Source organism: Eucalyptus grandis, chromosome 3, assembly GCF_016545825.1.
Source record: "Eucalyptus grandis isolate ANBG69807.140 chromosome 3, ASM1654582v1, whole genome shotgun sequence".
In the NCBI taxonomy this organism is placed as follows: domain Eukaryota; kingdom Viridiplantae; phylum Streptophyta; class Magnoliopsida; order Myrtales; family Myrtaceae; genus Eucalyptus; species Eucalyptus grandis.
In genome coordinates this window covers 192762-215051 of record NC_052614.1, presented here as the reverse complement: position 1 = coordinate 215051, position 22290 = coordinate 192762, and the positions used below count along the sequence as shown (strand labels likewise).

Below are 22290 nucleotides of genomic sequence, written 5' to 3'. Positions count from 1 at the left end.
CTTCACAATACCTCTTACATTTATCATACGATTTGAGGCATTATGGGTTCTGTGAATTATGCACTTTAGCAAATTAGAAGTGTTGTGGCAAGCTTAGTGCCAATGACCCATATATAGTAACCAGCCACTGATTAAAAAACAAGATAAATAGTTGTCAAGTAAAATTATTTTGATGGATACATATGCTCATGCATTATCAAAACTAGAAGTAGACTTGTCTATAGGCTCATTTCTTGACTTATATATAATGAGTTAAAATTGTTACAGGGATTAGTTATATGCAGTAGATGAGTCATAATGAGTTTAAATAGAGTTCAATATAATGTGGATGTTAAATGGGCTTACAAAGTTCTTAGACTCAATCTGTCTTTATGACCTTTTCTTTATTCTCTCTCGCGCTCGCTTACTCTACATTGTCACATCAGTATGACTATAAGTTTTGCTAGATTTAGTTATATAGAAAAGTATTTTAGTAATAAGGGTTGAGTATGGGTCACTAGATTTATTTTTAATGAAAATTGGTCAAAACGGGTTAAATGGGTCCATTTAGGTTATCCCATTTTTCGATCCGACCCAAATCCAATGCAACTCACCCGTTTCTTCAAGCATAGGAGAAAAGTATCGAGGATCAATATTCAAGGATTCCATTCCACATATGAACGCATAAATTGAAATCCTACAAAGATTTCTAAAAGGTAGATGTGTCAACTTAAGGGGAAACCATTCACATCTTCGAAATTTTAGGTATGACAATTGGAAAGATCTTCCAATTACAATTTCGGGATTCATCTTTAATTAAGGATTTGAAAGATATTCTTCAGCTGACATCAATCTTTGAAAGAAGGGTCTCTGAGGAAGAAATAACGTATCAACGCGGTAAACCTGACATAGAGTAATGGAAAGCAGAAGCTGAACCGTTGTGTATACGAAAGAGATAGATACGTATCCTGTTAGGTTTGGATAACTAACTTAAGCGTGTATGCTCCCCATATCAGATTGAGCTTATCTTTGCTGGACTTTCCGTGTGAATCTCTCCGCCGACTTCACTCTTCAACACGATTGCGCGTTGCAGCACTAGCGCGATCCCTACTTTTCCTTCTTCACACAGAAAAACAATTTGATCTTTAACTTATATTTCTTCGCGATCAATATTTTATGATGAACTGCCGCAATTAGTGAAGCGGTTGTCTGTTTTTCTTTGCTTATTATACAGCCGTCGGCAGCAGGAAGTGATCAGACACGATCGAGTCAAAAGATGGCACTCACATCACGACGTGGGCACGCATAAGGTCCACCAATTCTCCCTGAAGCTCAAATTCTCGAAAGGGTAAGCATTACACACTGGCACTGTTTCTATTCATATTTGCTGAACTTGGAGAGTACCCAGCTGGACCCAGAATAAAGGGGAGAGCATATGCAATGAGTCGATTAGAGCATATGCGCGATGATTACACACCAGAGAGGCAAAAGAAAGAACAGAAACGAATGGTTTCATGAGAGAAGGACGAGTCTTGGCGGGAGAGCGTGGCTTGCTGAATGATGGGAGAAGGAGCAACGGGTCCCAGCAAATCTCTGGGGACAAAATACGTTCTTTAATCGATTATAGCGACTAGCCCACGCCATTCCCCCATATGGCACCCCGTTCCTTTTTTTTTTTTTTTTAATTTGCAGACTGTGTTGCCAAGTCCCGTGAGCTTTTTTCTCTTCTTTGAAACTTCCGGAGATCCCTTCGTCCGTCCAGTCTTACTTGTACGTGGCGGGGCAGCAAACCAAGCGTAGATCTGCGCTTTGTTGGACGAAATGATGTCACGCCATCTGGCGCATGCTTTCTCGATCTGATTGCCAATCACTCTGTGCTTGTACCGCCGGGTCCGCGTCCCGAGGCCTGCAGATCTCCTCCTCCTCCTCTTCTTCTTCTTCTTCTTCTTCTTCAGCTCATCTGAGGGTTCTTCGTCCTGCAGCGGCAACGGGCATTGTGCCGGAGCACGTGGCTTCTGCGCCTGCGAAGTTCCGGATACCATCTTTGCTCCATCCGTTCAAGGTAAGCATCTGCAAAACATCTCGCGTCCTTTCGAGAATAATCATGTATAAAACTGCATCTTATCTTACCATCAGTATCGAAAGAGACGATTGAGGTTCTCTTGATTCGTCCGCACTTAATGAAAAGCGAGAAAAAGCGTGACCGGCTTGAAATCCAATCCGACTCCTTTATTGCTTTCACGGGCGTTCTAAATGAGGATCTCGAGGTCTATAGACCGTGCATTACCATTTATGACCGCCCCCACCAATCTCCAGGATTGAATGCTATGCCCGGTGAGTGGATGGATACTAGGGAATCGACATCGGTTGAATCTATCGCATTTCTTTTTCTCAGTCGAAGCTTTCGGATTGAGGGAGTTGTTATAATATATAAATAATAAATCATGCATTTATTTAATAATCATTTAATAATTTTTAAGTAGTTGATAGTAGTCCCATGAAATCTCGTAAGCCTACTAAGTGGATTAATATGTTTTAGTTTGGGAGATGACAAGACAAAAGATTAGATTAAGTGTGAGGAAAAGAATTAAAATATTAAAATAATAAATTATATTTTCATTTAACAACTTAAAATTTAAAATTTTGGAACCGTCGGTAGTGGTCTCATAAAATTTTATTGATAAGAGTATTAGATGGATTGACAAAGTTGTGGGAATGTATTTTGATTTGAAAGATGACGGAAATGTCAAGTTTTTCGGTTGAGAAATCACAGATTTGCAGTCAATAGTCAAAGAAGCATCTTCCTTTTTAACCGTTTATTGCGGTTTTTTTATTTTTTGGGCGAAAGTTTGCACTACTTATTAACATGGTAGGTTGCCTACGATTTGAAAATGTTGTCCAACGACGATGGAATGGGGTAAAGCGGTCCAATCATGGCGGTCCCCGGAAGGAAAGGGCGGTGAGCGAAGCACGGGATTTATTCTGCACCTAAAGGGGGCGTGGCACGTGGCACGTGGGAGTCGAGCCCAGTGTTATTACGTGTTGGATCCAGTCTGCAAAAATGGTAGTAATGCAGCCCACGTGGTTCCCTTTGCTTTGCCATCCCTATCACATGGGTTCGAACCCAAGTTGCTGCTGGCCCAAGCCATTTCCCATCTTAAAAAAGTTCGTGTATTCCGTGACGTTTAATCATATTTTAGAATTACCCCAAATGGCTTTTTAATTTCTTGAAGCTAATTCTCTTTGGTGCAAAGTGGAACATAGGCCGTAGGAGTTTAGGCTTTGTGCACCACTCACGAGGTATATATTTTCATGATCTTGTTCGATTTACTTCTAATATGATAGCATTATCATACTTTCACACACTCCGACTTAGAGTAATATGACATAAATGGCCTTATAAGTTATTGTGAGATGCATTGGATGAGGATTTCTCGCGTAAATTCTTCATATAGAATATGAAGAATTTCGTGCGGATCACGATGGTGGGCCGAGTGTATGGACAAAAAGTGACGGTTGTCGTTGTCGATGCAGTATCCATCTCTCTTTCATGATTCACGATTATTGTATTGAACAAGGCGGTGATCTTTTTGATAAAGTATGGGGTTCCGCTAACAGAAGATCTAGCAGCGCACGCGAGTCGGCAAAAGGAGTAAAACCGACAAACCGGCCGACATCTGGAGGGCCGAGCTGGAGAAGAAGGGAAATTGGCGTTTTGTGTGCCGACTGCATGCCGTTCAGCTCGTAACCGTCTCCTTCTCCCCCACCCCACCCCCACTCATTCGTCCAGCATTTTCAGCGTCTCTATCATTACGAAAACGCCGACCTCCTTCTCCCCACCCCACCCCCACTCATTCGTCCAGCATTTTCAGCGTCTCTATCATTACGAAAACGCCGACCTCCTTCTCCCCCACCCCACCCCCCACTCATTCGTCCAGCATTTTCAGCGTCTCTATCATTACGAAAACGCCGACCTCCTCGAGCGAGACAGACAGAGACCGAGGGAGAGGATAAGGTAAGGGGAGGATTTCGAGAATGTTTTTGAGGATAAATTATAAAACAGGAGAGGTAGTGGTGGGTGATTCGGCCGTTCTTCTACTGTGTTCCATGTTCGCTCTTCGATTTGTGGATTCACGGTTGTTGAGTAATCGCTTCTAACTCACGGTTCGAGTGGCGAGAGGCTTCACTGAGGCTAAGGTTTGGTGACGGAGAGCGACAAACTACCTAACCTAACCCACCCCCCGCTCTCCTTACTTGCGGCTTTCGTTCTCCCGTCGGTGTGCGTGTCCTGACGCTGAAGACTAGTGTTTTTCGGTTGGCGTTTTGCAGAGAAGGGATTTCCAGCGGGTGAACCGTCGGTGTCGTCCCTCCTGCGACGGTACAGAATGGATGAGCCGCCCGGGCGCCGGCGTGATTTGGAGGCAGGAGGTGGGCGCTCCGAGGCGGGCGAGCCCTCCGATGATCCTTTCGACATCACCAGCACTAAGCACGTCCCCCGGGATCGTCTCAGGCGATGGAGGGTAATTTATTCTGATCTATTGCGCTCTCTCCTTTTTATTTTGTCTTCGTTATTTATTTATTTTTTTTTTTTTTTGGGGGGGAAGGCCCTACTTATCCTCTTTGCGATATGATCTATCCGGTTAAATTAAGGGCATTTCGCGTCATTGTCCATATCTGTCCGTCTCCTTTTCGAAGTGATACCTGCGCGGAATCATTGATTAATGTATGTATAAATGTTTGACTTCTTGTTCTCGCTGGATTCGCACGCACACACAAAAGTGAAGAGAATGATCTGTCATCTTTGAGGTCTGTGGCGCGGACCGTGAGTCGATGAAAAAGGCGATGAAAAAGGCGATTTAACATTTAAGATTTGTCTTAAAACTTCTCAGTTGCTCAAGGCCGAGATTGGACTAAGCATTTTATGTGATACTATATCGCGTCAGTGGAATTTGAGGTTCTATTTATTCCATCAAATATTACCGTCTTAGATAACACCAATTAATATCAACCCAAAAATGTGAAACCTACTTATCACCCTATTTTTTGGTTTTGGTAAAGTTGGTTTGAGGTGGACCATCCATGCTTGGGTTAAGCTATTGCTGTGGAGCCAAAACCATGCCCTATTCTGTGAACTTTTCACGCTTTCCCAAGTCGGAAAAATGATTCTTGCTTTTGTACGTTAGTGGGAGATCGATGAGAAGGATCCTAGGTGCGTCTGTTCTTTCTCTTCTCCATGAAACCAATGATGAGTTGAACCTATCGTTCATACTCTCTCACAGAAAGATTGAGGAATTGACCTCAAGTTTGAAGTTTCTTGTCAGGTTCTTGGAAGGATGGGTGGATTTTCATTGCATCCGTAAACAAAAGTTGGTGAGGTCATAGACGGCAGTCAACTAACACAATCACTCTTCCTCTCCTTATCGATGCAAAGATGTAGAGGCGTTACGAAGTAACGAGAAAGATATGCCTGAGTATAGATGACTTGGACTGTGTAATGTGTTTGGAGGTGAGCGGAGTCTCAAGACGCTCGACTATTTAAGCTAGACAAAGAGCTTGACTGGTGCGTACTTCTGATATGTTAAATAAGGTCATGTGGTAGATCAATGTTCAATGAAGATGTGTCGCAGGAGGCAAAGAATGAACCAATGAATGTGTCTAGGAATATGAATGCAATTTTAAGGAGAATGTTTCTGTGCTATTGGACAAGTTGAAGGAATGGATTGGAAACTTCTATGGGAGAGTTTGCTCAAAGAAAGGAAATATTGTTGAGGAACGGCATTGATTGTTGTATTACTCCATTTTTGTTGAAGTTCCGCATAATTTGTCATGATGAGGATGAATTGGGTGAATTTAATTGTTTAAAGGTTGACAATTCAAGGTCTAATTTCCTCCATTTGGAGGAGAGTAAGCTATAACCATTGGATCATACAAGGCATGAGTCTCAATATATTGACATGATTGCAAAATTTTGTTGAAAATATTTTGTCAGTGGTCTATTACACTATCAAGGCTCTGTTGGACATTGCAAGATCATAGCTACTCCATGATATATCCCCAAGTTGGATTATGATATTGTTATGAGTATTGGTGGTCTATTGCAATATAGCTTGTTTGACTTCCTTTTTCGTAAACCTGGAGCATGATTCTAGATTAAGGTTAGAAAGGTCTATGGAAAATGATTAGTGTTCTATAGGGACTTGAAGATGGTAATTATTTATGATATTTTCCCCAAGTTTGATTAATCTAGTCAGCACTAGAGTCCATTCGGATCTACTTTGTTTGAATTTCTTAAAACTATACTTGGAGCAAGATTTTATTGTTAGATTCTTGACTAGAAGAGTGTTAAAAATATGTTTGGATTTTCCTTATTAAGATGCTTATGAAAGTGACTTTGCCTCTAGGGATTGTGTGCATGTGAGTTGTGTGATGTAGAGCCTGTCTGCTTGCGCTTATCAACAACTTCTGACGTCTACCTATGAATTTTCTTCCAGTTATGGAATATCATGTGAGATTCTTCCTGATAACATTTGAATAATTTGGAAGGTTTTAAGTATTACAGATTAAATAAAAGGTAGTCTAGACACCTCTAAACTTAGAAACTCTTTATGTTACAAGGGATCTCTTCTTCATGGCTTGCTGTTTATTACCACTTTTTTTTTTTTTTTTTTTTTGGGTGTTTCTCTTTTTGGTTTTTAAATAATATTATCCAAATTGATTTTCCAATTCATATATGGATGCTTTTCCACATCATCTACTTGAAAAGAGGGTATCATTATATGTCATGGCTCATATTTAACAGATCTCCGTTAAACTTTTATTGCCACAATACCGTTCTGATTTACAAGCTTTTTATACTTTATTTCCTTTCCCAGGGACATCTTTCTGTATTACTTTGGACTAAATCGTGAAATAGAAGTCGGATGACATCGGATTGCTTCTGTAGTTGATAAATTATTTGGATTGTTGTGAATTCTTTAATCCTTATTTACCTAATTATGTATGCTTGTAGCAAGCTGCACTTGTGTTGAACGCCTCTCGTCGATTTAGATACACCCTTGACTTGAAGAAGGAAGAACAAGTGAAGAAAACACTGCAGACAATTAGAACTCATGCCCAGGCCATACGCGTAAGTTGACTATATCAAGTTTCAATCTTTTAGGGGGACTTCTTATATGTACCTGTGACATTTAACTGAACTTTTTCATTGCATCAGGCTGCACAGCTTTTCAAAGCACAAGGCCAACAAGCTAATGGTACTTATTTCTCCTTCTTGTGCTTAATTGGACTAGGCGCAAGCTTTGATACTTCTTGGGTGCATTTCTCTTTGCTGACATAAATATGCTATTGAATCGGCACCATGTCATGCTATGCATGTCAAAATGGGGAGTTAATAATCCATATTTATTAATGTGCGGGAGTAGTTTTATATTGCAGATTAGGGGTGTGCATGGTCTGGGCGGGGGGTTCCTGACCTAGAACCGGGAACCGCCTGCTAAGGACCGGTTCCAAAAAATTGGAGTTGGGATCCACCCGAGAACTGGACCGCTGGTCCGGTCCGTTTCCCGAATGGATCCATGGAATCGGTCTCGAAGATCTTGAGGTGGATCTTGTTGGGTAGATCCTTCCACACGAATCTGTTGCTAACTTACTGTCGAGGGCGACGGTGTCGGAAAATCGACACCGGAGGGCCGAATAGAGAGATAGCGAAAGGGACAGACAAATGGACCGTCCATGGAACCAGGAACCGAACCGGTACCCATCGGTTCCCATTTTTGGAACCGGAATCAGACTAGTTCTCTCAAGAACCACCGGTTCTGGGCGAATCCTGGTTCTTTTGCACACCCCTAGTTGGGGTGGTGATGCCGTAGTGGTTGGAGTGCAATGTCAACGTCATGAAGCTAGAGTATTCTCCTTATTTCAAAGACAAACCAGAAGGAAGTTATATGCAACCGCGGATGAAAACAATGAAGGATAGTTTGAAAAGTTAACTACAGAAAGGGTGTCTTTAATCAAAGAAAGTGTAGAACTAGCATCGTTGTTTCTGTAAACAAATTTTCATAAACATAGTAAGTTTCCTTTTTAAATTCATTTTTTCAGCTTATTACTTACAAGTGGGCCCAGCGCCTTGGTACTAATACATAATATTTATATGCCTTCTCTGGTTAGGAGAAAAACTTATATCAATTATTGATATCTAAAACTCTTTAGCTCACTAAAGATTAATATTAAAAATTAATATATTATTTTAAAATAGTCGGTCCGGTTCAGGTGGGCGGGTGGACGGATCTACCCATGGAACCGGGAACCGGAGCGGTACCCATCGGTTCCCATGAATTGGAACCGAGAACTGGACCGGTTCCCTCAAGAACCACCTGTTCCGAGTGGTTCCGGTCTGGTTCCGGGCGGTCCGAGTGGGTTCCAGTTCTTTTGCACACCCCTATTGCAGATCTCTTACAATTTAGCCATAAATGGGACATTAAAATTTCCGTTCCTTGTAGTGGTTTCCAGCTCCTCCTTCACAGTTTCCTTTCAGTATTGCTGGTGTGCTAGTTTGTTGATGTTTCTTTTTGTTTTATAAATTTCTCATCTTCTATTGATGCCTTATGTCTTAATGTGTGCTTTCATTGTCAAAAAGTTTATAGGTTCTATGTTCCTGAGTTGTACTATGTCTTTGTGCGAAATAAATTTTGACGTGAAAATGTGTGTATGTGTAGTTTGCTTGTTTGGCATGATCACACAATGCAGCTGGAAAATCTTAAATAAGCTCTTCTTTTCCTCCCTTTTTTTCCCCAGGAATCTCAAAAACACCCATCCCAAGTGGTGATTTTGGGATTGGTCAAGAGCAACTTGCTTTGATGACCAGAGACCATGACGTATCTACTCTGGGGGAGTATGGAGGGGTAATTATACCAAAAGAGAATACTTCTTGCTTTATGTTGCGAAAAATGTGGCGGATTTCCTTGGAACTTTAAGTTATATGTGTTGCATCCCGACAACTACTATCTGTCGTTCTATCCCTTTCTATTGAGAAAAATGTGGCTTTTCCCAGAACTATTGTATTTTGCAGCACTGCAGCCAAGGGCGGTACTAGAAAAACAACAAATAACTTGTCTCCTTTTTTCTAGTGAGGATAGTTAAAATTGTTTGAACATCTAAAAAATGGAGAAAAAAGAAGTGATTTGGGAGTTCTTTTCCTTTTCTGTGATTTAATCTGGCAATGGAATGATTAGGTTAAAGGACTAGCAGAGTTGTTGAAGACAAATTTGGAGAAGGGTATTCATGGAGATGATGCTGATTCTTTGGCTCGAAAGAACACATATGGATCAAATACATATCCTCGGAAAAAAGGAAGGACTTTTTGGGTAATCTCTTTGACATTACCCTCATGCTTTTTGTATTCTCTTTCTTTTTTCGGTTTGGACACATAGGTTTTGTTTGTTGATTAAGAGTTTAGCCTAGCTACTTTTTTCATCTATTTATTAGTATTCTCATCAGTACTTCATCTTTTGTCTTTTGTATCATGTAGATGTTCCTTTGGGAAGCCTGGCAGGATCTTACTTTGATCATACTGATTATAGCTGCAGTGGCTTCTTTGGTGCTTGGAATAAAGTCGGAGGTGGGACTGGCCTGCTCACATATGAGTGACAGTGATGCGATTATTATTTGTCTTAGTTTCTTTCTAGTTGCTTTATCTTGATTGGTATTTTTATATGTTCTCATTCCTTGCCCAAGCTGACATAACTAACATAAAAAGAAAAAGAAAAAGAGAGCAATATTGCTTGGTGCATATAATGGTCTTGACCCGGATTACTTTCCTGTGCATGCCACCATAAAGATGCATTGGCATAGGGACAAAATAAGTTCCTATCTAGCTTATCACTTTTAAGATTAATCATTTAATTATTTTTTATCAATACAAGTGAACGCATGTTTCTCCTATCTGACAAGCAGTGCGTATGTCTCATCTGTCATGTGAATTCCTGTTTTTTAAGCATATGTTTTTTTTTTTCTTTGGTTGCATGATATCATGAGTCTTTTGATCACTTTTTATTTAAAGATTGATCATGCATTCTATTCTGGTGTGCTTATTTTAGGGCATTAAGGAAGGATGGTATGATGGTGGGAGCATTGCTTTTGCTGTTATTCTCGTCATTGTTGTCACAGGTAGGATTCAGTTTGATTACAAGACTTGTTTGCATTGGAATTTTGTTGACACATGCTTTAAGATTTTAAATATTTTATTCGGTGCATATTCAATTTGACAATTTTAGCTACTCCGTCATGGTGACCGGGAAATGTTTTTGCTGATTGATCAGATGATAACTTACAAACTCAGGAGAATGTTAACATGCTGAATATTTCCTTCTGATTGATCAGATCATGATTTTTGTGCCCAGGAGACACGTTGTATTGCTGCATGTTTTAGTTTCTTCTGATAAGGTTCTAGAATAATTCAATAAGGGAAAGCAATCAGTGTGTTGATTTGCAGTAAATAATAGTTTTTCCACTTTGGATGCTGTTGACTGCTGTGAGATACATTAGTCTCCTAATTGGGGTTGGATTCTCGTCTGCAGCAATAAGTGATTACAGACAGTCTCTGCAGTTTCAAAACTTAAATGAGGAGAAAAGAAATATACACTTGGAGGTGGGTAATTTTTATGAGATGAATGTCTTACACTTCTCTTTCCTGTATGCATATGGATGAAGTTGTTGCATGTTTGTAGGTTGTCAGAGGTGGCAGAAGAGTGGAAGTTTCAATATATGATCTCTTAGTTGGTGATGTTGTCCCCCTTAACATTGGTGATCAGGCAAGTAACTTAAACCAGTTCTGGATTTGGTAAGCTGCCCTTGTGTTCACTGGATATGTTCTTATACGTGATGTTTACTTTTCTCTCCAGGTCCCCGCGGATGGAGTCTTGATTTCTGGTCACTCCCTGGCAATTGACGAATCAAGCATGACTGGAGAGAGCAAAATTGTAATGTGTCGTGGAGATTATGCTCTCACTGTGCAATGAATCTGTTCACAAGCTGGTCTTTCTTATTTCATTTTAATGTTTTGATCAGGTTCACAAGGATGCAAAGGATCCCTTTCTAATGTCTGGCTGCAAAGTTGCAGATGGCCACGGCACTATGCTTGTAAGATTTTTCTCATTCTTCTATTTTGCTTTCCTCAGCATACTTCTCAATGCTCTTATTTCGCATCACAGAAAAGATTCATACTTCATGAGATGGCTAATTTTCTTGCAACAAGTGGCTAATTTTCTTGCAACATATTGCTACTCTACCTCGTTCTTTGTTAGATGTGGGTTGTAAAATTGATAGTCATGAGTTCTTGAATTAATTTGGTAAAGAAGCACGACTCTTTTAGGGTGCGTTCGGTAATTTATTGTACTCGGGAATAATTTATGTTCAGAAATAGTTTTTCTATTTCTATTCCCTAGAGCTTCTAAGTAGCAGAACATGTTTGATAACTACATAAAATTTCTATTCTTGAAATAGAAAAAGAACAATTCTATTCCCAATTTTTTTTTATTTAATTATAAAGAGACTTTAACTTTTCATGTTTGGATAAAACTGGATTTTTGTAATGATTTAATTGATCAAAGATATTCTAAAATGACCTATAAAAATCCAACATAATAGTTGGATGGTTGGAAATGGCAATAGAGTACCATTGGTTTATAAGTCATAATATGAAGAGGTTGACAGTAAATCTCTGGGCATTCCAATAAATAGGTGTATAGATTTTTTTGAGAAGGGGCAAATGTTGCCGTAGTCACCAAGCGTTTGTGACCTAGCATCGTCTCTAATAGAAAATGGCATTCGAAAATCCACATAATATAGTCCTAAAAGATTATAATCTTGAATCTAATTTTCATCAAAATATTTTCACATTTTTTGTGCTAAACTAATTCTAAACTATAATTAACATTAAAATCTAGTAAAACTACTCAAAATATAATTTCTAATTTTTTCCTAAATTTTTGAATTTTTATTAATTTTATTTCTTTATTCGAAAAATGGGGACTCGAATCAAGGCAAGAGACCGAACCTTGTGTCAATTGGGAACAAAGAAGTAAGTTTTTTTACTTTTTATTTTGTTCCAAATCTATATCTTAACTTCTAAAGGGCGAATGATAGCCATTTTGTTTGAAATCAATTACTAGTTAGAAATTAATTTTTTTTTTATTTTCCGAACATGTTTTTGAACAAAAATTATGCGTTTGATATCCCTATAAAATATTTTTGAAATACAAATTCATTTGAACAACACAAAATTTCTCTCTCGAGTGGTGGTGGAAGTTGTCCGGTGGTTGATGGCCAATTGGTAATGGGCGGGCAGTATCTCGATGTCGGCAATTGGCGATCGGGCCGTGGGAGGTGGGTGGGTGGTGTTTGGCGACCGACGGCCGGGAGTGGGGGCTGGTGGCCGGTGATTGGCGGTGGGAGATGAGCGGGCGAGTGGGTAGGCAGCGGCTAGTGGCAAGTGGCGGGCAGCCGATGATGGGTGTTCGATGTTTCGAGTGGCTAGGTTGACGGCGAGCAATGACGAGAGTGAACGATGAAAAAAAGTCTTCATTTTGCACTTTTGTTCTAGAAATAGAAAAGTTAAAAATTTTAATTTATTATTTCTAGTCTAAATCTATTTTGGGTTAATACCCTTAAAAACCCTAAACCGGTATACTTGTGACAAATTTACCCCAAACTATTTTTGACCACCAAAAACCCCAAACTAGTATACCTTTGACAAATTTACCCCAAACCGATACACTTGCGACAAATTTACCCTCTGTTAGTTTTCGTTAAATTTTATTGTCAAATTATTAAATTAAATAACACGTGACAATTGATTAGTATACCAATTTGGGATTTTACGATTCGTTTGTTAGAGTTCACAATTTTTATGATTTTTTGTAGTATTAATCCAATTTAGCAAAGGGTATATTTATCACAAATTTATTAGTTTGGGGTTTTTGTGGTCGAACAAATTAGTTTGGGGTAAATTCGTCATAAATATACCATTTTAGGGTTTTTTTATGGTCGTCGAGATAAATTTGTCACATGTGTAGGTTTGGGGTTTTTCATGGTCAAAAAAATAGTTTGGGTAAATTTGTCACAAGTGTACCAGTTTGAGGTTTTTAGGAGGTATTAACCCATCTATTTTTGAAGTAGAAATTTGTTTTAAAAAAAAATTGTATTACCAAATGGGTTTTGTTCCAAATTTGTTTTGGAGAATAGAAAAATAGAAAAATAAATAAACACAATGATTATCATTCAAACCCTAACTTATTTGGAGAATATAAAAATCAGTGATGTTATCAAACGGATTTTTTTCTGTTCTGGGCAACAAAAGAACGGAAAAATAAAGAAGCAAAAACGTTACCAAACAAGGCCTTAATTTCAACTCTTTGTTTTGAAATAGAGGGTGGACCCTTAAAATGGAGTCATTTGTTCTTAGATAAGCAAATTTCTGTCTGTTTGTAATCTTTTGTTACTTGAAGGAAAAAGAGAGGTGAAAATTTTGATGTCGAAAGTAGGCTCAATTTACTGGTGAAAGAGAAGATTTAAAGAAAGTACTGAAATATTTAGAAAGACATGGTTTGTTCTCTTCTTGAAGCTGCATTAGGAGGAGGTGGGTCAAATTTGAATTGAATGAATGGCTCCATCCCTTGGAACATGCATTTATACCCTTCTCTCTGCCCTTCATGACCATCTGCATGTCTCTCAATGGATTTCAAGCTGCAGGGTTCTTTATATGCTTGTCTGTGATGTCGGAATGTTAGTTTGTCAATATTGCTGCTTCCTGAGATGGGGGTTACTCTGTTTCAAGTTCGTCTTTATCACAAATCAAGGTTTGATTCCAGCTGTCTTCTTCCTCACATTTCTGATTTTTTTGCTTCTTAGGTGACGAGTGTGGGGATTAATACCGAGTGGGGTTTGCTCATGGCTAGTATATCAGAAGATACTGGGGAAGAGACACCCCTGCAGGTTAGTTTCTTTACACTTGTTTTTATCATTTCCATATTATTTTTTTGATAGATATGGATTTTCTAGTCATGCTGATTTCTTCGCTCTTATATTAGGTTCGCTTGAATGGGGTTGCTACTTTCATTGGTATTGTTGGACTGTCTGTAGCTGTTGCTGTTTTGGTTGTTCTTTTGGCAAGGTAACTGCTGTTGTTAAAAAAATAAAATAAAAATGCAACTGCAGTTGCATTAAATCCTTAAATTGAAATTGTAATAGATCTTACAAACTCAAGCTTTATGCAGATTTTTTACTGGCCATACGAAAAATCCAGATGGCACCGTTCAGTTTAAGGCTGGGAAAACTAGTGTTAGTGATGCTGTCGATGGAGCGATCAAAATAATCACTGTAGCAGTAAGTGCATTTCTGATGGAATAGGTTTTGCAAATTAATATCAGTTAGATCTTCAATGACTTTCAAACCTTCCAGGTTACCATTGTGGTAGTTGCAGTACCTGAAGGGCTTCCTTTAGCTGTTACATTGACGTAAGTTTGTCCCCTATAATGAACAGACTTCTCAATACAACATTGACATTGGTGCTGTCCTTTCCATCTTACTGTTGCTTTTCATCACATTGAATTTGTAGAACTTGATTTAGCTGGATAGTATATCATTTCCATAATCATCTGTGTGGTCTTTGAATGGATTTATGTGAAAAATTACAATCTTCGTTTGTCTCTCATCTTTACCTTTGATGCAATGTACAGACTTGCTTACTCAATGAGAAAGATGATGGCGGACAAAGCTTTGGTATGGAGATGGTTTTCTCCTCTTATGGGACTTTCATTTGAATGTTTTATGGCAAAAAAAGGAAATTCCTAATCACCAATCTGAAAAAATCTCAGGTGCGAAGGCTTTCTGCATGCGAGACTATGGGCTCTGCCACAACTATCTGTAGTGATAAAACCGGAACCTTGACTTTAAATCAGGTATGTGCTGTTACAGGCTGCTTTTGCTGATCTAAGCATGGTGTCGAGGTCTCCTAAATTGCTGTTTATCTGAGTGCAAGTAGATTTGAATCATTTAAGAGCCACATGGCTGTTGTAGCAGTGAAACACGATTGCGTGCAGATATTATATGATGGTGTTCTAGATACCATTATTTCTAGGTTAATAGTTTGTTTATGAATGACCCCAAAGGAGATATGGTTTTGGAAAGAAAATTTGAGACCCTTAATAATGTTAAGAAAATGTCCATATTGTGACAGATGACTGTGGTTGAGGCTTATGCTTGTGGAAGAAAAGTTGATCCTCCAGACAGCAACTCACAGTTATCAACTTCTCTGATTTCTCTATTGATTGAAGGCATTGCTCAGAATTCAAATGGCAGTGTTTATGTGCCTGAGGTGAGGTTGCAGCATCAGTAATGGGTGTTTGATACCAGTGACCAATAATAACTTCCTGTGTTTGAACTTCTTTAGACTGGGGGAGATGTAGAGGTATCTGGTTCACCAACTGAAAAGGCCATTTTACAGTGGGGGATCAAGGTTCATGCTTAAGATTTCTATCGCTTTCCTATCTTTAGCTCATCTATTTGATTCAGGTGCAATAATATGTTAAACTAATCATGATGCCTCATTTGCAGCTGGGGATGGATTTTGAAGCTGTTAGGTCAAAATCCTCTATAATTCATGTTTTCCCTTTCAATTCTGAGAAAAAACGAGGCGGAGTTGCTGTAAAGCTGGTATACTTCTCAGTCTTTGGTTTCAGTGATCATGAATTTGCTGCCGCAGAGGATGTTTGCTTCAATATACATAAATACGTACATGCACACACCGGCTTATTGTTATCATATTGTTTTGTGAATTTTTTCATGCAGATTGGCCAGAATAAAAAGATCTAGTCATGCAGATAGTGTACATAATAATAACTCGTAGACAGTGAAGAGACTGTCGTGTACACCCTTGAACAGCTTTATTTAGTTTTAAGGCAGTATCAGTGCGGTGCTTTTCTTTGTGCTTACCATTTTAAATGGGTTTCAGGGACAATGAAGTTCAGATTTCTGAGGCATAATAAAACTATGAATAACGATTTCACTTAGGGATGGTCCAGTTCAGGGTGTCTGAAGGACTATATTGTAGTTGAGTCTGAATTAGTAAGTTCTGGAAACTTTTAAAGTACTTATAATTTTAAAGTAAATAATAATAGGTTTCCTGAGCTTAAATTTCCAAAGATTATATCTCAAGCCTATATTTATAGCTATACTAGACTAAATAGAACAAATTTAAATGATATTGAGTTGACAAGATCGGATACTACGATCATCTGATTTTGTCAAGTAGGATGCAAATCCCCTTATTATGCCAACGTGATACGATCTGGATATTGGTCCTTAAGTTTTAGATCGAGCAGTAGATGGATCTCAGAATCAGATCTGAGATTTTACTAGCCATTACTATGGGGCAAAGCCATGCATCATTTCTATATGATAGTGGTGTAAAGGCCGGTAACTGTTGGGTTCATGAACCATTTATTTGTTTTTCTTTAACTAAATCTTTGGTGGTCTGAAGAACAGAAGTATTTGCTGTTTTAAGGGAATTAACTTTTGTTCTTGGCTAGTACTTGGTTATGATGCACATCAAAATGCACACAGTTACTGTGTTGAGTTGTGACAGTGTTAAATGTCCTGCAGATTTATGCTACGATTGTATAGTGATGCAATGTAAACCATAATTAATGATTGTCCTTTATCTTCCATGCACAGCCAGACTCAGAAGCTCACATACACTGGAAAGGAGCTGCTGAAATAGTTTTAGCTTCTTGTACAAAGTACATGGATGCCAATGATCAAGTTGTAGCAATGGATGAAGATAAGGTTTGGGAAATAATTGACTATTGTTATCTATAGCAATTCAATAGCTGCTATGGTTTTTCTTGCCGGCATCTTTCACAGTACTGTCGTAGTTTGCAATACTAATAGACGAAATTTCATTTTATTGCTGTAATGTTCTTTATGTGATGGCATAGCACACACTCTGGTATTGCACTTACATTCTTCATGATATTGCCTTGACATATTCTCGCTCTTTTTTTGACCATCTAGTTTTGGAAATTTTATGCATTACTCATTACATTCCATGGAGGCAGATCTTAGAGTCCTCCGGACTACTCTTTCCAACACAACCATTCTTGAATACCTTGGTTTGCATGTACATTTCATGTTGGTACTTTTATATACATGTTATGCTTTTATTTACTGTTGAAGTTCTTAAATCTTCTGAGAAAGAGAATAGGCTTTTTCATAGTCTTAGATGTATGGTGGTAAATTGTTTTATTCATGTTTTCTTGCTTGTCACTAATCATTGACAGTATTGATGGATGATCTTTAAATGAGTTTTTCCTGTTTTGCAGGAGATGTACTTTAGAAAGACTATTGAAGATATGGCTGCTGGTAGTCTACGCTGCATTGCCATTGCATATAGACCCTATGACATAAAAGACATTCCTCTAGATGAAGAATGGTTGGCCAAATGGGCATTACCTGAGGATGAGCTTATTTTACTGGCTATTGTAGGCATAAAGGTAGGATTCTTGTCAAGCAGTGCATATAATTTTAACTGAAAAGGACATTGATTTTTATTTGTTCCTATCTCTGTATGTAACTTTAGGAATGTTTTAAATTGTTTGGACACTCCAGTGCTTTTCCATGACTTGAAGAGTTCTTATCGTGGACCTAAGGAGAAGCTTAATGTTTGTGTCATTTTATTGATATTGGCTTGTTGATCCAAATAGTAATATTCCAGAATCCCATAGAACTCTGTCTTGGTACAAGTGGCTGGCAAGTGACGACGGAAAATATTTTCTTAAATTTCCCCAGATGCATTGTCAATCATTTGCTATACTCACTTTCAATACCTATGACAAACTCTCTTACACTTTCATAATGTGCAGGATCCTTGTCGTCCTGGAGTGAAAGATGCAGTGAAACTATGCCAAAATGCTGGAGTTAAGGTAAGTTTGTTTTTTTGAATATTTTTTGGATCGGTAATTTGGGGAAATGATCCTTCCTCTGTTCTACTTCCTTCTTTTTCTTTTCTCCCTCTTATTATTATTTCTGCAACTCAAAATTTGAATTTCTCATCATTTGCATCCCCCTTTAGGTGGTCGTATCGGATGTTTATGTTGTTTCGATGCTTTTCATTGGAAAATGGTCGAGCATAATTTATCCTTGCATAATGAGGTTATTCCGAAGGCTAAGACATTGAGATTCTGCTTATCAAAGTACATTGTCATTTAGTCATTTCAGTGTAGAGAACTTCAAAAATTTCTTTCTTAGGATGCTAATTATTGATGCTGGATTTCGAATATTAATCTTCTGAAGCACGACAGATTGAGCATAGGTACTTATCTAGATCTGACCTCAGTGGGTAATGCACCTTATTGGGTTATAGGTACGAATGGTTACTGGTGACAATCTCCAAACTGCCAAAGCAATTGCTTTGGAATGCGGGATACTAGATCCAGAAGCAGATGCTACAGCACCAAACCTTATCGAAGGAAAAGCTTTTCGTTCCTTAACTGATGCACAAAGAGAAGAAGTTGCTGAGAAGATATCAGTATGACATCGCTTCTCTTTTGTGTAATCAATCATGTCTTCTATTTGAAGGTATCCTAATAATTTTTTCTGTTTTTGCACCAGGTTATGGGAAGATCATCTCCTAATGACAAGCTTCTGCTTGTTCAAGCATTGAGAAAGCGAGGACATGTTGTAGCTGTAACTGGGGATGGCACTAATGATGCTCCTGCTCTACATGAGGTTGACACACCGTTTTTCTCGGGATTCCTTTGATGTCCTACTGATGTCATTGCCTTTTTCATTGATTCATGACATTTCTCATTCTAGCATCTCAAAGATTCAGCATATACACCAGACCAAGATGCCTTGAAATCTTTTTACATAACTGGTTTATAGTCTTCAAGTCCCTAGATGTCTCATAGTATCTTGCTGAGCAGTATGTTGGTAAATTTGGTTGTAGTCTTGAACTCACTCCGAGTCTGGAAGTTTGCTTGTTCTTGTTTCTATTATGAGGTGGTAAGTTTGCAAGTTAGTAAAAAATGCTGGATCTTAGCTTGCCATACTTTTAGAAAATTTTTGTAGTCATGAATGGCTCTCGCTTTGGTCTGCATAGAACAATGCCTTTATGTTGTGCATTGATTTTGAACTCTTTTCATCCAATAATTTTGTTGCTTGGATGTCTATTTGATCTTGGAGTTCAGGCAGATATTGGCCTCGCGATGGGTATTCAAGGGACAGAAGTTGCAAAAGAGAGTTCGGACATCATAATTTTGGATGATAATTTCGCTTCTGTTGTTAAGGTTAGTAAATTGATGCTGGTCTTTCATGGTATTCTGCCCTAATTTAATTAAACGAGGAATTCAGCATGTTCATGACAGAGTTTATTGTTTTATTGAACTTTTCTGAAGAGAAGTCTAACTGATGGCAGTCAAGTTGTAGGGTAGCTTGAGTACACTAGTTACCTGGAAAGTTTTCTCTCTGTAAATATATGTACTTATTTGACTGGATTTAGATTGGTATTGTGCAACTTTACTTGACTTGGTACCTGGTGTACATTCCTCAAACAAGTCAATACTTGAATTTCGCCTGCACATTTGGAAATCTTTCTGATATGCAAATCTTTCTGATAGGTTGTCAGGTGGGGAAGATCTGTGTATGCAAATATTCAAAAATTTATCCAGTTTCAGCTTACTGTTAACGTTGCAGCTCTTATCATAAACGTTGTTGCTGCTGTTTCCTCAGGTGATGTTCCACTGAATGCAGTGCAGGTACTCTCCCTCCCTCCCTGCCTGCGGTGCAGACCTCCACATGAAATTTCCTTTTTCTAGTTCTGAATTTTTCTCTTTGCTTGCAGCTTCTCTGGGTTAATCTTATCATGGACACCCTTGGGGCATTAGCACTGGCCACTGAGCCTCCAACTGACCACCTTATGCATAGGGATCCTGTCGGTAGGAGGTAAGAGTAAGTGGTTGTTATTGGGTGCAATATAGTTCAAGAATTTCGGTCCCAAGCTTGGAGATAATGTTTTTTTTTTTTTCTTTTTAATCTCTGTTTCTTTAAATCTGTGTTGCAATTTTTTTCTGTACTTGTTGGAACCCGTTGTTTATCCTTACTCTGACTGCGCACTGAGTGGGCGATTTCTCAATTGCAGAGAATCTCTTATTACAAATATCATGTGGAGGAATTTATTGATACAGGTATGGCCACTAACACATTTATTTCAAAAGAGTTTCTGCTGGCTTTTTGCTCCTAACAATGTAGAGTTTGGATCTTTAGGCTGCCTATCAAGTGAGTGTCCTGCTTGTCCTCAATTTCCGAGGTAGAAGCTTACTGAATTTAGGGCATGATACCAGGGATCATGCTAACAAAGTGAAGAATACACTGATCTTCAACGCTTTCGTCTTTTGCCAAGTAAGTTTGGTGCCTTACAGTCATAGAAGACAGAACGATCGATGGTTCTGGGCTGCTAGAGTTACTTATGCGTTTTCTTCTTTTGGAATTGAATGGGTTGGATCTCTAGTTAGGACATTTGGCAATGGAATTATTTCATCAGCTGAGAAGATCGAATGATCTGCGAAATGTACTTCAACATTGAATCTATTTTCTTGGGCAAGGAAAGAAATTGATTTATAATTGCTTGCAAGTGGGTTTCTCTATGGCATTCTTATCGTTTGAGGACAACTACTACTTAGTGTGTGTGTGAGAGAGAGAGATCCCTGCAGTGTGCCAACTAGCACATTTTCTGCCTATATATGGAAGCCAACCACTCCAGAGCTACAAATTCTGGAGGGAGAGCACTTGGAAAGTCTGTTTATCACATGGAACCTGAATTTGCTTGTTTATTGTTTTGTTGGCTATTTAATGGTGGATACCATAACTGGTTAATGCAAATGCTGTGCTGATTCTGATTCATGTCGTCTGCGCATCAGCTCGAGGGGCCCATTGACAATGGATTTTCATTTCTATCTAAGCTTGCCTGTATTCATGATGCTATTACCAAGAAGATTCAGAATTCTCTCATTTTCTTCTTTTATCCCGTAATTTTGACAAGCATGTGAATGTTGGATCTTCAGATATTCAATGAATTTAATGCCCGGAAACCAGATGAGTTTAATGTGTTCAAGGGAATCACAAAGAATCGTCTCTTCATGGGGATAGTAGGTCTGACTCTTGTACTTCAGGTGAGAACCTTCCAGCATTTTTCTTGATTGAGTCAAGATATCATTTTAAAATTTGTGATGATCCTTTATCTTGCCTTCTCTTCAGGTCATTATCATAGAGTTTCTTGGGAAGTTCACTTCAACAGTGAGACTTAATTGGACGCAGTGGATCATATCCATTATCATTGCTTTTATCAGGTCCGTAACTTGTATATCTCTCGTGATATCGATGGTGACTGGAGAGTTTCTTATAACATTCTAATTCTTATGACCGTTTATTTTATTTGAACTTTTGTTGGTGCATCGAATAATAAAACATTATGAAAAGAGCAGTAACACCAGTCACCACTTGCTTTTTTATCGAATTTGTCAACTCTTTGTTAATGGTCTTTCCTTTATGGTTCTCTCGTCTTTGAAAACAGTTGGCCTCTGGCTGTTGTTGGAAAGTTACTACCCGTCCCCAGAACTCCGATTCATGTGTATCTTGCAAGAATATTCTGTCATTGATGACGAAATCGTGGAAGTAAGAGATCTTTGCTGCTTTCTGTGCACACTAAGTACCCATAATTTCTGTTGCCCTGCAGCTAATTTTCCTTTTCCTCCTGCAGGTCAACTGGGTGAATCTTGAATGAGCTGGGACGGGGTGTGTCTAGTTTACAGGACGACACGATGTGTTGATAGTACACTTCTGACATAGATGGTAGTTCTGACACACCATGGATCACTACCCATTTTGAAATTTTTCGGATGTATTTGGGTAGTTTTCACTGAATCAATGCTTTGTGCGGATTGTACATGAGTTCGGGTGTACTTTTTTTTCATACAGAATTCGTTTCCTGTTTGTTTCGCTGGTATCACTCTATGTGAATGCAAGTATTGGATTAAAAGTCCAACTGAAATGAAGGTTGCTAATGTGTTTGCAGTTTGACAAAGGCCTGTCGACTAAGAAGCTCAAGTTGTCATGCTTTTCATAGGGGAGGACGGGTTGTTCAGAAAGCATTTCACTTTTCTCTCTAAAGGCCCCCACCTATGGGTTTCTTCCATTTAGGGACCAGATAGAGATCTCGCTATCTAAAGCTAAACCGATTTATAGACGACCCATTAGAATTAC

At 38.7% G+C, this 22290-nt stretch overlaps 1 protein-coding gene across 1 annotated transcript; it reads left to right on the top strand.

Moving 5' to 3' along the window:
- The first annotated feature begins 2159 nt into the window (after positions 1-2159).
- Positions 2160-22091, top strand: LOC120291289 (calcium-transporting ATPase 8, plasma membrane-type-like). Its single transcript, XM_039308458.1, has 35 exons — positions 2160-2313; positions 4309-4499; positions 6989-7105; positions 7193-7232; positions 8773-8879; positions 9210-9341; positions 9506-9595; positions 10074-10143; positions 10554-10624; positions 10704-10787; positions 10878-10955; positions 11044-11115; positions 13885-13968; positions 14064-14146; positions 14250-14358; positions 14434-14489; positions 14712-14754; positions 14850-14933; positions 15212-15349; positions 15425-15490; positions 15589-15687; positions 16708-16818; positions 17355-17525; positions 17895-17954; positions 18395-18559; positions 18643-18759; positions 19221-19319; positions 19650-19787; positions 19874-19974; positions 20171-20216; positions 20296-20430; positions 21093-21200; positions 21286-21377; positions 21602-21702; positions 21788-22091. Exons 1-34 carry the CDS (start codon positions 2160-2162, stop codon positions 21684-21686), a joined length of 3396 nt encoding a protein of 1131 aa, XP_039164392.1. The 3' UTR covers positions 21687-21702; positions 21788-22091.
- Positions 22092-22290: the final 199 nt, after the last annotated feature.

Bases quoted from the DNA above. Each gene is read 5' to 3' on its own strand.
- LOC120291289 (XM_039308458.1), top strand. From the start codon at position 2,160: ATGAAAAGCGAGAAAAAGCGTGACCGGCTTGAAATCCAATCCGACTCC. The intron at 8,880-9,209 runs GTAATTATACCA...TGGAATGATTAG, and splicing joins CTCTGGGGGAGTATGGAGGG to GTTAAAGGACTAGCAGAGTT. The intron at 10,956-11,043 runs GTAATGTGTCGT...TGTTTTGATCAG, and splicing joins TGACTGGAGAGAGCAAAATT to GTTCACAAGGATGCAAAGGA.